We start from the raw sequence: 16873 nt of genomic DNA on the forward strand, positions 1-16873 counted from the left end.
GCTGGAGTGGGGCAGAGGCCCCATATGGGGTGCGGGAACCTGGGGCGGAAGGCTGGAGTGCGGTGAAGGTGAGTGGGGCTGCCTTGGGGAAGAGCCCCTGTGTGGGGTGCGGGGGCCTGGGGCTGGAGTGGGGAAGGATGCCCATGTGGAGCTGGGTAGGCGGAAGGCAGCCTGGGGGTACCTAGAGCCTCCACCTTGCCGGGAGGGATGCTGGGACCTGTCAACTTCCCACCCATGGTCCTCCCTCAGTGTCCCCCGTGGGTGACGCAGGTGCCCTGACCTCCCTGTTCGGTGTCGGCAAGGTCAGGGCAGCCGGGCCGTGTGTTTCACATGGTTTCCTTTGCCCTGTGCTCATCTTGGTCTGAGCTGAAGGTCACAGAAACTTCTCGTGGTGGATGAATTGTTTCACTTTTAATATAGTTTTCTTGTGTAAATCTAACCTCTGGCTGTCTCCTCCTTTGCTGAGTGGTAGGGAACTCTTGTTTCCTTCTCTGAATGAGTCAGGCTAAAATTATAATTTACATTTAGCAAATAAGGGTGGTTATAGCAGGCATAGAGAGGCCAAATCCTTTGGCCTTGCAGAGGAAATGGTTTGAAAACCAGTCAGTCTGCTCACATGGGCGTGCACTAAATGCTGCGTAACCAGAGAGCACAGCCACCTTTGAAATGTCTCCTCTGCCTATGGTTACTGGCCTCTGCTTAATGAAATTCCTCTTAGTTTATTCTGAGAGCTTGGAGCCTTTCCATGTGCCCCTGAGCTGTGTTTTGCTGTTGGCAGCAAACCTGAATAATAGCAGTAGAGATTTTTCTAGCGGGGCCCTCTGTGGTGTCACTGGGCAGAAATTGTCATTAATTGAACGATGGTTGTGCCGAGCACTGAGGAGGGAACAGGTTTTGGTGTAATCTGTGTAATTCCCAGCACAGAAAGCTGGGAGGTTCTGGAGGATGGTCTCACTTTGGTGCTGATGGTTTTGTGAGTGGAGCCCTTCTCAGGGCTCTTACTACTTTTTATTTTCCTCAGGGGAAGGTGAGAAATTGCTTGTGTGTGATTTCTCGTCCTGATGTGTCCCCACACGAGTCTGCACCTATTGAGGGCTTCAGGACTTCCTCCAGCTCCTCAGCGGTGGCCGTTTTCCATCCCTGTGTTCTCCATCAGGAATTTGGAATTGTGTTGAGGTGGGATAGGCTGTAGTGATTGAGGAGCTGCCAGGCGGGGCTGACCTTGTGCAGTGGCTTGTGCTTCCCAACCCGAATGCTGTGGCTGCTGCTCTTGGCAGGGAAGGAGAGGGGAGAAGTGAGCTTTGCTGAGGTCAGAACTGCCATAAAGGACCAGCCTGCGAAAGCCAAGCGGAGTGGTGAGGCATGGAATTCTTAAAAGGAAAGGCAGGCAGTGACCAAAGCTTTCTGTGGCTGCCTGTGAGCATGGGAAGGTCACTGGGATCTGTAACGGTGTGAAAACAGATGGCAGAAGTTTTTTGCTTTCCTACTTTATTTGGTTTTGTACTGGTTCTTATCTCTCCTGGTAAGCAACAATCCTGCTTCCCAAGGCTTCACTTGAATTAAACCATCTGTCCATGGCTCCTGTTCTTATATCTCACTACCTGGATATTTGTGACTGGTGGAATACACAAAGGATTTTCTTTTCCTAAAGGTTCTCTTAATTTGGAGTTTCCAAAACCTGAAGCGAGGCTCTTTGTCTTCACAGCCACCATGTCACCCAGCCAGGAATCCGTTTTCTCTGAGTATGAGGCAGACACCAGCCAGACCTCGAAGCTGATAAGAAAATTTAAGGAGACGCCATTTGTGCCCATTGGTGAGTTCAAAAATGGAGAAATGTGTTTGCACAATCGACAGGGCAACCACCATCACTGTTCACCTTTTTTCTGTGAACAGGAAATCACTTAGAAATTACTTCCCCATAATATTTGTCCTACAAGAAAGAGGGAAATTAATGAGGTCTGTTACCTTAAATAAAAAAACTCACAACCTCCAAGTATAAGAAAAAACCCCAAACCAACAAACCCTGAAAGGCTTTTTAGGTGAGGTTAGAAAACACATTAAAGTGATGCTGTCAGGTGGTTAAGGAGTGTGTTGTGCAGCTGTTCTGGAGCACAGTTCCTGGGAATTATGTGACCACTACAAAGTGACTTAAAAGCTATCAAAATACAAACTAGAAGGATTTAAATTACAGCCTGTCTGGTAAACGTTTCAGCCCTCTGCTGCCATGACTTAGTTCAAAATGCATTTTTTTAATAAATTTAATGTTACCCAGCTTGAGGAAGTTGTTGAAGTTCGCAGCCTCTCTGCTGAGACCCCCAAAAAGCTTCTGAGGGGAGCAGGGATCAGCTTTTGTCTGACACGAGACACGTTTTGATTGCCAGCCACCTTAAATGGAGAGCAGCAGGGTCACTTGGGGTGAACTGTTCCGAGCGTTTGCCAGCAGATTTCCGTCACTGGTTCCGTGGTCACAGGACTTTGTCTCCACCTTGCTCAGGAGTATCATGACCTCCACGAGTTCCAGTTCCCCGAAGCAGATTGTCAGAACTCACCTTTGGCCTTCTGTCAGAGCTTGAACGCCCTAAAACTCTTAATTGGTATTTAATGAAGGTGCCACAGGAATTAAGTGTTTATAGCTTCCTGGTGGCACTGGCAATGCTCCAGCTCAGGGAGACAAACTGCCTGTGCTCTGCTCGGTAAATTATACACAGTGCTTAAAACTTGGCAGCCACCTTTGAACTGTGCAAATAATCCTAAAAATGGAGTGAAATGGATGGAAATGGAAAAGTTTGTGCATTGCTGCCATGTATTCTGTGAGAGCATCAGTGTTCAGAGGTTGGAGCTGGCAAAGCCGGGGGCTATTTGCTCTGCTGAAGGACTATCAGTGAATTCTGGCCCTGGGAAAGAGACCTGGCAGAGCCTCCCTCCTCACAGCTTGGGGACAATAACATGTGACTTGTCCTGCCCTCGTGGCACCTGGCCAAATGTGACAACGCCCAAAACAGCAACTGCAGCAGGCCAGTGGGTACATCAGGGAGCATCCACATGCTGAGAGTCCAAGCAGCAGCTGAGCTGGGGTCTTGGGTGTGAGTGTCCATCCAGGAAAGGGGGTGCAAGGAGCCCTGGTTCTGCCTGAAAAATATCCAGGGAATTCTGACACCTTGAGCTGCTCCTTTGGCATTTTAATGCTGCTGGAAGTCTCTTGCTCTTTCCTGCACTGACTTGTGCATTGAGTGAGGTGGCACTGGAGTGAAACCAGGAGATGGGCCAGGATTTACCACTACACAAAACCAGAGGGGTCAGACCAAAACAGGCTTATTTTTGGATAACAGAGAATGGCCTCAAGTTGTCCCAGGGGAGGTTTAGACTGGATATTAGGAAAAATTTCTTCAAGGGAAAGGGCTGCCCAGGGCAGTGGTGGAGTCACCATTGATGGAAGGATTGAAAAACTGTATAGATGTGACACTTGGGGACATGGTGTCGTGGTGGCCTTGACAGTTGTGGGGGAATGGTTGGACCCCATGATCTTAAGGGTCTTTCCCAACCTAAACAGCTCAGTGATTTGCAGGCTGTTCTGTTTAGGTGGGTCCCTTCAGTCCTCCCGATGCCCCGGATCTCCACTCAGAGGGGTGCTCTCCTTGCCTTGCAGGGATGGCCGGCTTCGCCGCTGTGGTTGGCTACGGGCTGTACAGGCTGAAGCACAGAGGTGACACAAAAATGTCCCTTCACCTGATCCACATGCGCGTGGCAGCGCAGGGCTTCGCCGTGGGAGCCCTGACGTGTGGTACGTATGGAATGGGAGCTGTCCTTGGGAGGGGCAACCCATGGAGAGCCTCTTGCATCTCTCCCAGTGGATAATGCAGTGTACATGGCACGGCCTCGGGATGGAAGTATCCAGAACATTGATTTCAGGATGTTTGTGCTCCTTATTGGTGCTTGACCAGCCTTTCTGGAGTAATCTGATTTTATGTACTTAAGTGTTTAATTTCAGAGTAGCAGTTTTGATTATGTCTAGACATGGAATGTGAGGTTCTATTTCTCTGCCTTTTAGAGGCCAAAAAAACGAAACATTCATCTGACACTAATATTTTCCCTTGTAAATATGTTGCTGTTTCTGAATTTAATACATTGGAAGATCTACAGCGTGTGTAGACCATGATATTCTATATTTTTATTTTTATATATGTGTATATATATATTTTCAGGACTGCAGTTGTGTCTCTGAAAGTACAGAGACACTGTGCCCCTGATCTGTACATCCCAGGTCTCATCTGTGTGTAAATGTATATCCCATGAAACGCTCTTTGTCCATACTGTATTCCCAGCAGGAACAACAGAAAAGCTTGACTTTGGCCACAAAATCAACTCAAATTAGCTCAGGATCTGCATTTTCATAGATGGCATATTTTCATACAGTTTCTCTGTATATGAAGATTTTTGTAGTGTTCATCACTGCTATTAAAAAAATACAGCTGAGGAGGAAGGGAAATTCTGTCTTGCCGAGAACATCTCTTACTGTTCATATTTTTAAATCCATTATTTCTCATTTAACACAGTTCTTTAATTGTGGGGTTTTTTTTCTGTCTTGCAGGCGTGCTGTATTCCATGTTCCGGGATTACATGGGGAAGCCCAAGGAATAGTGGGAAGCTGTCTGAAATCCCTGTCCTGGTGGGGTGGCCTGTATACTGCAGCTCCAAACCTCCTATTGAGGAGTTCTTGAGGAAAACAAATAATATATGGCATTAGAGCATTGTTCTATTTTGTGTATGGTACACTGTGCTGAACCTGGCAGCCTCAGAATGTGCACTGGGGGAGCGGGTATTGGGGTCTGGCTCTCTCTGAGTGACACCACCACATCCCAGTTTTTAGGGGACATAGTGGAGTGCAATCCCTTTATCTTCTCCTTCAACTCGGTCCTAAAACTGGTGACTTCTTTTGCTGTCGTTGCCCAAACCCACGATGTCTGAACTGGCTCCTGTCAGGGAGTGTCAGGAATGCTTTGCTGTCTTTTTCTATCCTCTGTGTCCAACTTTGTAATTTAGAAGCTTCCAGTAGCACTAAATGACTTCTAAAATATTGAGAGAGATATATAAACATCTATTTTTATTTAAGGCATGAGATAAGTATGTTGCAGCTATTTAAATGTTATATTTATTCGTTGTTAATGAAGACACAGGCTTCCCTCTTTTTCTATACCAGCCCCTTGGATTATGATATTTTGTAACTTTATTTAAGGTGTTCTTCTGAGTCACATTTAAATGTAACATTTAAAATACATACTGTGAAAACTAAACCTTAATTTGGTGTTTTAATGCTTTTAAAGTGTATGATCTTGCTGATTTATACGGTACTGCTCCCCATGGAAAATTTAAAAACATTAAATCTGAAACGCTCCCCTCATCACCTTTGAGGTATTAAAACCCTTCTCTGTGAGTTATTTTACACTCAACCCCCCTGTACCTCCAACAGCAGTCACGAAAATAAAAGCCAATTGCTAAAAAAGCACATTTTCTCCTGTTAGCTGACATTCCATGGTGACAGCCTCGGATGTTACAGATATCTCAAGGTACACAAACTGCACCTGTCTGTGACCTGTTGTACAGAGCAGGGGGAGATTAAATACAAATAAAAGTGAGCAGTGGAGGTAACAACTGTTTGCCTATGGATTTGTTGGGGGGAAACTCCCGTTCATCCCATTGCAGAGGGATGGCGTGAGCTGCTCTAGCTGAATAAAAATCACCTGAGGAGGCTGCGGCGCTCCTGGAAAGTGAATTCCAAGCCGGTGCTCTCCTTGATTCCCAGCTGCTATCACCCTGTTGCCGTTGGCGGCTTCCGCACGGATGGGGATGGGGAGGGGCGCCGACGCCTTTTCCTCTGCCTACCACCACAAAGGGGGGAGAGGGAGCCGCTCCCGAGGCTCCGAGGGGCGGGGATTGGTGTGGGAGTGGCGGGAAGGGCGGTGACAGGAGGGGGGGGGGGGGAAAGCGGGCAGGAGTTTCCCGGGATGGGGGAACAGCGCGGCGCTGCAGGACCAGGTCCTGGCAGGTCACAGGGCGAGGATGGCGGTTATAGTTACAGGTTGGCAATTAAAATTTATAAACGAAAACACAAGAAGTTCCGCCTCAAAACCACCAAGGCATTCTTTACGCTGAGGGCGGCAGAGGGCTGGAAAGGGCTGGCCAGGAAGGGCGTGGAATGTCCCTCTCTGGAGACTTTCCAAAGCCACCTGGATGAATTCCTGTGTCACCCGCTCCAGGTGACCCTGCCTTGGAGCCCTCCAACCCCGCCTGGCTGGAGCCAGGGATGGCTTAGATGAGATATTCGGGAATATTTCTTCACCCAGAGGGTGGTCGGGCGTTGGAACAGGCTGCCCAGGGAAGTGTTGGAATCACCATGGAAGTGGCATTTGGGGACAAGGTTTGGTGCTGGGTTAATGGTTGGATGTGAGGATCTTAGAGGGCTTTTCCATTGTGGCATGGTGTGATGGAGCTGCACCTTGAGTACTGTGCACATTTCTGCCCTATAGATAAGTAAAATAAATAATAAATGAATAGATGAATCAATCAGTAATGCAGTCTAAGTAAAGAAAATCCTGAGAAAAATTATGAAGGTAATTTAAGGCCTGAAATAGCTACTAAGAATTCTAGGATATTTTCAGAAGAGAGACAACTACTGTTGGAAGATGTTCTTGCTTATCTTTGCTATCTTTAAGGTCAGTGGCTAAACCCACCCAATTAGTGGGGGCCAGTCTAATTATAAATTTACTTATCAACCCAAAGGTTACTGAAACCAGAAGGGCTGTCTAAATTTCCTATGAAGTTTCCTTAAGTAAACGGATTTGACTCCTTATCTCTACAGGCCTTCCCCAAATCTCAGAATCAACTTTAATCAATTAAAATTAATTTTCCAACCTCAATGATTCCGTAATTCTTTGATGTCTCATGCCCAGAGCCCTGTGGGCTGTGTGCAGGCACCAGACTCTGCTCTTTGCACTTGTCAGTCCTCAGTGCACCTTGTCCAGGTGAGTCTCTGCCCGTAAGGTACACACTGGCACAAAGGGACACGCTGCATTTTGGTGCATTAATCAGGATAATTGGATTTCCCTCAGTGTGGGAAAGGGCCTGTGTTAATTACTCAGTGCAGGGCGAGCCTTTTGAAGTATTTACAGATTGGTTTTTCTAGACCAAAGGTGCAGCAGGGTTTTTTTGCTGACAATAAATGTCAAACAGAAGGAGAAAGGGGTGGAATTTATCAGAAAACTTTCTGATAAACTCTCTAAGAAGAGGTTTGGGTAGCAATATGATTATTTAAAAATATCCATTAATAATATATTTTATAATTAAATATATTTTATAATTAATACATTATTATTTAGTTACTTAACGTTATCCCTCAGTGATTAGAAATTTGGAGGACAGGTGTAAGCTACACTCTTGTCTTGCCCAAAGGGAGCATAAGGAAAAAAATGATTTTTCTTCCTCTGTCAGTCCCCCATTAACCCAAAAATGGGGGCATTTCCACCTTTCCTGGACGTGGGCAGGGAGGCTGATGGTCCCAAGCACTCTGTGCTCCCTTTAGCCAGTGTGACGTGGCTGCCACGTTCTCTTGGATTTGGCCCCAACCTGCTCCTCTGTTAAAATGTTTATTTAAACAGATCTGTTTAAGAACATTTTGAAACGTTGCTTTTTGAATTCTGGAGTGAAAAAGACCCGACAACCTTTTTTTTAGGGCTGCTTAAAAGCCATTTATGGAAAAAGGCACTTGAAGCAAGGCCGTGGGGCTGGAGAGGAGGAGAAGGTGGTGGGAGACTGGGCAGAGGTCAGGGAGGAAAAGCTGCAGAGCAGCTGCCAGAAGGGAGTGTTTTTCAAAGCAGTGCTGATCTCTGCTCTCTGTCTCTTCCTCTTGTTCTGCTTTTAGTAAACAATGGAGCCAGACATAAAAGTGAATGAAGATTTCAAAAGCCAGTTTAAGGCTTATCAGGAGCAACAGCAAAGGCGGCTGCAAAATGTGATGGAGAGGAAGAAGGAAAAGCAGAACAGTCAGAGGGACACCGGCAGCACTAGGGAGACTTTAAGAGCCCTGAATGATCTAAATCTGTTTAAAATAGGACCCCCTGTAAATGAAGATGCCAGCAAAAGGTAAAAAGGTGTGGCAGCACCATTCCTTCAGGAAGTCACTGAAGTATATTTTGTTTATGATCTCATGAAACTCAATATTATTAAGCTGGCAGGACACTTTCTGTCTTCACACACTGGGCTTTAATTATCCTGAGGAGCAGGATTATCCTAATTATCCTCAGGGCATTGTGCTGTGCTCTTTATAATCAGTGTTTTACAAATGTAGGACAGAGGGGTTGAGGGTGACATGTGAGGGGCAGCCAGGTACTACCTGGCAAAATCCTGCCTTTTGGGATCCCTGGCATCCTCTGAACTGTTGGTTAGTTCCTGCCTAGCCTTAAGCAAACAGGTTCCCTACATGAATAATTTCCAAGGATGGATAGAGGCAAAGCAGCTATTGGGAGCAAGCCACAGGCCTGCAGTGCAGAAGAGAGCTCCCTGGGCCTTCCTTGCAACATATCCTGATTTAGTGGATCACAAGAATACCAGGACATTGGGCATTTTGGGATGGATCTCCCTTAATCTTGTTTTTTTCCTTTTTTGCTGAGTACTGGAGGAGATTTGAAACCCCAGCTCAGATAATTTCTCTTCCTCCCAGGATATAGTCAACCTTTCCTTCTGAGCCAATTAATCCTTCTTTTCCAAACTAGAACAGGTCAGAGGTTGGACATACCCCAAAGGTGTCTTCAGTGCTGGCTGTTCAGGGCTTTGCTCTGTGGTTGTGGTGAAGCCAGGTGAAGAAATTCCTTCACACACCGGTGCCTCACCAGAGCTGTCTGATTTGCCAAGTTAAGCTCCTGATCTGATCTCTACCAGCTGTCCTCTTGCCTTCAACTTTTTGTCCTGATAATCTGTAGAAGATTATGATGGAAATCTGATTTTTAAAAAAATTTTTGGGAGGCTGATTCCCTGTCTTGGGGTGACTTTATGATGTATATCCCCTATTGCTGCTCTATGTCCAGAAATTAATTTTGTACCTTTCTGTGCCTTTAAACTGAGCCTGAGAGGGGGGAGAGGAAAAAAACTGAGCACACTCCCATAGTTCAGATGTTTGGTGGAGGAAAGGGATTTGGGTGCTCCCAGGGCACATCATGGGCAGTGTGCAGAGTACAGGAAAGCCCAGCATTTAGAGTTCAGTGCTTTATACCTGAGTAATCCCAGAGTTGTTGTTTACCTCTGTTTCTGTGTCACTGACTGTCAAAAGTCCCTGTCTGACATGGCAGGTGTAGCAGATTTATCTGGATTGTCCTTTGCTTGTGTACATTCAGCAGAGGACTGGTTGTGAGTGATCAAATCCAGGCAGGATTTGTTTCTGGAAGGGATTCACCAGGATGTATTCTGCAGTATTCCCATGACAACACATCAGAGGATTGTTCCAGGATCACAGGACTCCATATGGCCTGCAGTGGCAGTGATTTCAGCTTGTCACTACTGTTTATAGCAGCACTTGGAAAACATTCCTCCTCTCAGAAGTCTCCCTTCCTTCGAGCCTTGGGAATTCTTTTTTGCTTCCTCCCATCCTACTCCCAAATCTTGTTTAGGCAAGTGTTTAGCTGATATTTCTGCCTCTCTGTTATGTTCTCTCTGTAACTTTATCCTCTCTTCTCTATTTGCTGTATTTGAATGTATTTAAGTAACCTCCCCATCACGTGGAGAATCTGTAAAAAGAGTTGGGAAAGACACAATTCCATAACACTTAAATTGCTTACTTTTTTTTTGGCCTGAATGGGGCATGCAATTTGGGAAACCACCTGAATTCCTGCTCGTAAGCTCCACCTGGCTCTGATTCCTTGAAGGAGGGTGAAAAGAGGTACCTTCTGCAGTTTGTTTCTTTTGGCTGATTTTCTGTAGCTGAAGCACTCAGGTGGATCTGCTACCACTGTAACGGGGAGAGTCCCTCTGAGATGGGGAAGTTCCTCAGAGGAGACTCCTGCTCTGTGCAGTTGGGATTTTTGTCCATCCTCCTCCAAGTGCTTTTCCTCAAGACTTGGACTCCAGATCTCAGAAGACCTCACTGCTCAGGTGTGTTAAGAGCTTAGAACCCTTTTTTCGTATTAATCCCCCACTGTCCAAAATCTTCTGGTTCAAGTGTCTTTAATTGGATCTGAGTTTTGTTGCTCACTTCTCTGAGTGGTTCGTGTGGGAATAACTCTGTTCTGCCTCTCCTCTGCTCACGTTGGCTCCTTGCTTTCTTCTCCTTTGAAAACAGCTGCCTTTGATCTCCCTTTGATTTCCAGCTTTGAAACACAAGTGCATTTCTTAATTATGGATTGTGGATCCTCTCCTAAACTGACTGTGCTGTTTATGGCAGTGCTTTGAGGGGTCATTTATTCTGACATGGGCAGATGGAAGGCTGTATTTAAAAGCTCTCAGGTCCAATGGGTGCTAAAAGCTTGCTAAAACTTTGAAATAAAAAAAAATGGTGATGATTATTGAGCTACCTGACTTGGCTGTGTCTACAGGTAACAGCTGTACTTTATCCAAATCAAATCTCCAAAGTGTAAATATTTAGGGTTACCCTGTAGAAAATAAGAATCTAGAAGTCAATTCATCCACCTTATTTAGGAGTCTGATGATATCTGAGATGTTGCAGGGTGTCAGGAACTTCCACATGGGAATCACAGGGCACAGGAGACCTACATCTTCCACCAGCAGCAGCTGGGGTCAGGTGGGCAGCCCAAGTGGCACCGGTGTGTGGGTAATTGTATTGGTTCCCAGGTTTTCTCAAGGACCCCGTGTCAGAGAGCTCAGATAATTCTGAACTCCCACAATTGAACTGAGCCCTTGAAGCCACAGCTCCTGGATTTTATGTTTGGAGGACCCATCATATAAGGGCAGTAAAGAGATTAGAGTTACTAATTCTCTGGATGTCTTAGAGAGATGAAACCTTTAAATGTTTCTAAATGTACTGAAGAATAGGAGAATCGGGGCTATTTCTTCCCATTCAGAGGGCTTTTTTTGATATTCTCTGTTTCTAAATGAATTCCAAAAAGCAGCATTAACAATACAAAAACCGATGCTCACAGGGTTCCAAGGGAATCAGCTGAGGACACAGGAAATTGGTCTTTTATGAATTGCTCTAAAACATTCATTTTTAAAGGACCCCAGGGGCAGCTTTGTAGTCGATGCTCTGTTGGCTTCTCTTGGCTTTGTCAAAACTATAGAAAAGAAAGCACAAATATCCCACATGCTGAATGCTGCCTGATTTCCTCTGGAGAATCAGGTAAGTAAGACTGAGATGACACTATTTGGTAACTTCAATACACCTGCTCCGTTTTGCCCCAGACAGCTCAAGAAAGTGGAGTTTTTTATTTTTAAGAAGAAGTTAACTGAATAGATCAGATAATCAGCTTGTGTTCTTATCTGAGGTTTAGGATATTCTGCCTAATTCAGTAAACCCACTCCTGGTAACCTCAGCCCATCTACTGTGCAGTTGTTTCATTATTTAATTCCTAGGAGCATCTAGTTGTATATTATTTGCAATTATGGTTTATTTTTTCCTAGTGTCCTTGAGGCTGAGAATGAGCAGCTGCAGGACCAGCTCCGAGAGGTCTGGGATGAGAACTGCAGACTCTACAAACTGGTGTCAGAGAAAGATTTTGAAATAAAGCAGCTTCAGAAAACAGTGCAGGAGGAGAGGTTGGCTCTGTCGGGTAAACACAGCAACTTTGTATTCTCACCATGTTGGGTTGCTTGAAGATGACAAAAAGTTGTCCCTGAAAAGAATAGTGCTCTTTTAGGGTACACAGTGATCCCTGTTCCTCACAGAACAGTAAACTTGCTATTATTGACATAAAAATTATGATGTTTTGTAGAAATCATATTTTGGAAAATATCCTGTTAATGTCAAAGAGCTTTGCTGCAGCTATGTAGAGTTAAATTCCTTATTCAGGCTCCTTTTATTTTTTGCCTGAACAAGGCATAAGCAGGATGCTGGATGAATGCAAAACCCAGCTTCTAAAGTGACTTTTGTGTCCTCCAAAAACTGAAATGTGCAGGCTGCACCTCCTCCACTGGGTGCCACTGTTGGTCAGGACAGCAGTGATGACCAGGCTTGAAGAGAAGGGGGACAGCAACAAATAGAACTAAATAACATTAAATTACACCTTAATTCTTAATAATCAGCTGTCGTTTGCCTGCAGGAGAGGTGATAAACTCTTCCTGGTCAGGACCAGGAGCCAGATGTGCTGTTGCAGCTTCTCTGGCTGATGCCAATCCCCTGCCTCTGTTTTCCCTGTCTGCATTGTGGCAATCCCCACAATGCCTGGGAAAGAAAAGCTTTGGTTGAGTGTGTGCAATGCATTTGAAGACCATCAATTTAACATGGAAGGACCATCCTGGCTTTGCTAAGTTTAGTATTTACTGTATTCCTCAGCAGCCATTATTTATCCTGAAAACTGAGGTAGAAGTAGCTCCTAGGTGGGAAGGGAAACACAAACCACATGAAGGAGTAAGAACAGTGGAAATGCTTTTTAAAATAATGAATTGGTTTGAAGTGCTTTTAAATAAATGCTTTTGAAACAAAAAATTATGTTCTTTACATAAGTTTATTAAAGATTTTAAGTTTAAAGCTCTTTTAAGTTTTTTAAAGAGTGGCATAGGAACAAATTCTCTTCTCAGCTGTGTTCTGTGTAACTCTGTTAATGTCTCTGGGGTTACATGGAACTCAGCATTCACTTGTGAGTGATCTGTCACCCTTCACCTCACCCCAGTTCTTGAATATAACCTTCACAGAGGTCAGAGAAAAGTCATTACTGCAGAGCTCTGAAGGAGTGTGAAAGAGTTAAGAGGAACAACAGCAACCAAGTTCTGTCTTCACGCCCCCCACCAAGGGTTTGTTGTTGCAGGCTCATGTTCCTTGCTGAGCTGGAGGTTTTAGTGGACTTTGTTTGCCAGGATATTGATTTTGCACTTGTCCAAGAGCTTTCTTTCACCTGGGTGATGTTAGCCAGAGCCAGGTGACACAGCAGCCAGGCCTGGGGTTTGCTTTGTTTGTGGCTCTAATCAAACCCTCCCTGATGAGGGAGCCAGTGATATGGCTGTTTAAAAGAGCAATTAAAAAGAGTCATCCAGTAAAGCTCCCTGTGTAATCCCAAGGGAGTTATAAATAGGCACAATGACATTTCCTGGACCTTGTCCAGGACCCAACTGTAATATTGTGCCTGACCTTTGAGGACAGATGTCTAGAAATGTTCACACCTCTGTTCCAGCAACTCGTCCAGTAGTAAACAACCAGGCAAGGCAGAGTGTTGTCTTTTTCTGTGATAATGCCAAAAAATCCTGTTCCTAACCATCCTTCCCAGCAGTGAGCAGGAAACACCGCTGCTCTCTCTAGGTAATAATGTTGCTGCGACCACTGTTGTGGCCTTGTGACACGTGGCTGTTGCTACAGTGTGAAATGTGGCCGTGGGGAGCTGCTGAATCAAAGAATCAACCCATCCAGCTGGCACCTCTGACATCTCTTCCCTCACTTGTTCATTTAAGTGCCTGGCACAGCTCTGAGAGGAAGGGATGGGACAATAAAAGTACATTGTGACAGAGAACAAAAGCATCATCTATTCTGAATCCTGCCTGTAAAATGTGTCCTCTGCTTTTATGTGTTCTTTGCAGGAGTGTCTGGTTTAGCTGGAGATGGGCCAGCCACTAAAATAGTTGAGTTGGCCAAAAAGAACCGTGAGATAACTGCTGAGGCTGAGAGTGAGAGAACCAGAGTGAAGCAGCTGAACCACAAAGTCAAGGAGCTGGAACGAGAAGTGAGGCGTTTTTCTTGTTCTCTTTTTGCACCCTAAAACATGGAAATCCAGCTTCTGGGACAGAAAGTGGGTTTGATTCGTGTTCCCATGTTGAATGTGCTCTTAAATCTGTGTTTGCTTTGGGTTGTGGTCATTTGTGTCCATGATGTGTGCCCTCAGCTGTTTCACCTCTGCAGACAGGAGGAGCTAGGAAAGAATATCCCTGAGTTATAGTGAGACAAGGATTTATTAAACAGCAAGTAGGAATATTCATTTGTAGAAGCACAGAGACCTTTCTACCAGTCTGGCAATGATATTTCTCTTATTATTTATTTTTTGTGAGGAGGAGCAAATTTCACACCTTTGTCTTACATTTCCACCTCGTTAATACCAGTCAGTAATTAGTTCTTTATTCTTCTAAGCTTTTGTCATCCCCATAATAAAAGCTGTTTTCTGGAATAAGTACTTACAGAACTGAGACAACACCAAACTATATCATATAAGACAGCAAATCTTCACTCAGGAAGGTTAAATTTTCTGATTTACTGTGACTTTTTGCCAACCTTTCACAGAAGTAATTTTACTCAGGTGGCTGCTGAATTGAAAATGAGATGTCATGATGTCAGTATTTGCTTTGTCCTTTGGCTACTGCTCCTCTTCCTTACACAGTATTGGTGATTTTTTTTTTTATAATCTTTATTTTGTTTCCTGAACTTTGCTTTCTTAGAAGATGTCAGTTAAATGAATCAATAATGCTGACAGATACATTTTGACTCAGTCTTTCACCATCACTTGATGATGAGTCATGCATCTACCTGAATTGCACCCCAGCTACCTGAAAGATCAAGAAGTCATAGATTAAATTAAATTTTGGAGAACTCCTGCATAAATCCACAGTGTTCTGGTCAGAGGGGTCTTGTCAAACAGTTGGCAGGTTGGCAAAGAAGTATTAGGTGTAGTTTGGGACCTACAAAATTACACAAGTAGTGGAGCAATTCATGAATAATTTAAGGAAAAATCAACTTGGTTCTACTCCCCTACTGCAGAAGTGTAATGACTATTATTCAAACAGAAACTTGAAATATTCTCAGATTTTAACCCAAAAAGAAAGGAGCACAAACATTTCAGGAAGATGATGAAGATGTAAATGATGTGTAAAATTAAAGCAACGTTTGACACTAGGAGGTATCTATCAAAAATGTGGGGTGATAGATAGAAAACACTGTTATTTTATAAATTTTTAGCTCTTTGCTTGCATGGAAACAGAAAAATCTGCAAATCATAAGTGCTTTAACATGGTTATGTTCCCCAAACAGAATGGAAGGTGTGGCCGCCGAACAATCACTTGGCAAGGGGTGGTCCATGTAAGCAAAGGGATGTTTGCAGAAAATTTCCTTAGAACTTGGGCCAGCAGCTGCCAGCTCCAGCTGAAATTCCTCATTCTCAGTCCATTGACTACAAAACTTTATGAACTGGGTAGAAAGAGTGGCCTTAACCCATCAAAAGGGGTGAAATGAGAACTGGCTCTGAGTTAGTTTTTCCCCAGATGCGCCTTTAATGAAGGAGTTCTTCCTTAGAGCCTTCTTTCATTCAGGCAAATAATCAAGATTTTCCACCCACCTCAAAGCATGAAGTCCCAAGCCTTTAAAGCAACACTTCCTGGCCTTTCCAGCCCCAAATTCCTGCACTTTCATCCATTTAGAAATCTTTGCAACAGCAACAGAGGGCGTGATTCAGAGCAGGAGGGGTTGTATGTCTGTCTTCCTTTGCTGTGGCAAGCAAGAGGAGACAGAGTCTTTATTCTTCATGGATTAAAAAATGCTATTTTAGAGCTCCCAGCTAAGGAAAATGAGCCTTAACCCCATTAAATCTCATTTTTAGGGTGTCAGGTAGTCAGTTCTCCTTTTATATTCCTCTACTGAGTAGAGCTATTTGCTTTTTATGGAATATCCTGGGCTGGACAGGATTTGTATTTATGTATATAAACATTAATTTTAGGCACTTTTGGTGATAAAATATCTCAGAAGTCTCCATACTTGAAATCTGATCCCATCTCAGCAAGTCAGAAACATCTTCTGAAGTTATTCTACAGTAAAATAACACATGACTTTTTGGGAAGAAAAAACCAACGATGTTTTCCTACTGATTGTGTTTAAAAACAAGGGAAAATTAAGTTTGGTGGGCTTTTTTTTAGAGTAAATAAACATCTAAGTTATACTTTTTTGCTAATTAATTCTCCATGGAAGGATGCTGTTCTCTGCATCCTTTCTACACTAACAATGGGGTTCTTTTCCAGCTACAGGCAGCCGCAGAAAAAATCCGTTCCCTTGGTGGTGATGCTGCAGGAATCAAGGAATCAACTCTGAAAATGCTGGAAGGAAACTTGGTAGGAATTGTAATTGAAATGAGGAAGTCAGCAGCTGACACTCAGCTCTCTCCTTTGTATGGCAAGGCTGTATCCCTGTCACCAGTTCTGGGACCAAATTCCCCTGTACCTCCTCCATACCCCAAAAATTAGGTCTGGACAAAGAATTTCTGTGGTCCTGATGGATCCATGGATCTTAATCGTTCAGTTTTTCCCTGAGGATTCTGTTCTCACCAAGTACATTCCTCTCTTCAAAGGCTGAAAGTCCAGAGGTGAAAGCGTTGCAAGAAAAACTGAACGCAGCCCATTTAAAAGTGACGGAATATCGGAACCAGCTCCAGTCTGTGAAACAGGAGCTGAAGCTGACCCAAAAGGTACCACTGCAGGGTGCAGGCTGGGGCTGGGATCCCTGCAGGAGGTTCAGTCTTGGGAAGATGGGAGGCTTTTGGTTTGATTGGCCCCCATGAATTAGTCCAGATGAGTGGGGAGGTAGGGAAGACACAAATGTGGTGGTTGCCTTGGAGCTGTGCCCATGGACACACGGATTTCGTGCTCTGCCCCCACTGTGTCCAGCATTTCCATTGTACAATGGACACAAATCCTTTAGAGTTTCCAAGTCCCAGATCTGCAGAAGTGTTTGTGACCTACATCCAGGTTCATT

The 16873-nt window shown here is 44.4% G+C and overlaps 2 protein-coding genes across 2 annotated transcripts in view; both read left to right on the forward strand.

Annotated features, from left to right (window-relative positions):
* The first annotated feature begins 10 nt into the window (after positions 1-10).
* On the forward strand, positions 11-5646 carry HIGD1A (HIG1 hypoxia inducible domain family member 1A). The gene is made up of 4 exons (XM_008643103.2): positions 11-68; positions 1706-1813; positions 3647-3781; positions 4589-5646. The coding sequence occupies exons 2-4, from the start codon at positions 1711-1713 to the stop codon at positions 4636-4638; spliced, it is 288 nt and encodes a 95-aa protein (XP_008641325.1). The 5' UTR covers positions 11-68; positions 1706-1710; the 3' UTR covers positions 4639-5646.
* Positions 5647-6014: 368 nt separating this feature from the next.
* CCDC13 (coiled-coil domain containing 13) overlaps positions 6015-16873 on the forward strand; it is a 25813-nt gene continuing 14954 nt past the window's right edge. The window contains 5 exon segments of the mRNA XM_017746796.1: positions 6015-8136; positions 11620-11768; positions 13726-13868; positions 16144-16233; positions 16470-16586. Of these exon segments, the coding sequence (XP_017602285.1) occupies positions 7922-8136; positions 11620-11768; positions 13726-13868; positions 16144-16233; positions 16470-16586 (714 nt within the window). The 5' untranslated portion in view covers positions 6015-7921.

This window comes from Corvus brachyrhynchos, unplaced genomic scaffold (assembly GCF_000691975.1).
Source record: "Corvus brachyrhynchos isolate BGI_N302 unplaced genomic scaffold, ASM69197v1 scaffold18, whole genome shotgun sequence".
Classification (NCBI taxonomy): Eukaryota; Metazoa; Chordata; class Aves; order Passeriformes; family Corvidae; genus Corvus; species Corvus brachyrhynchos.

Excerpts from the sequence above, each read along its gene's own strand:
- HIGD1A (XM_008643103.2), top strand. The coding sequence starts at position 1,711 with ATGTCACCCAGCCAGGAATCCGTTTTCTCTGAGTATGAGGCAGACACC. Across the intron at positions 1,814-3,646 it reads GACGCCATTTGTGCCCATTG|GGATGGCCGGCTTCGCCGCT; the intron begins GTGAGTTCAAAA and ends CTTGCCTTGCAG. Across the intron at positions 3,782-4,588 it reads CGTGGGAGCCCTGACGTGTG|GCGTGCTGTATTCCATGTTC; the intron begins GTACGTATGGAA and ends TCTGTCTTGCAG.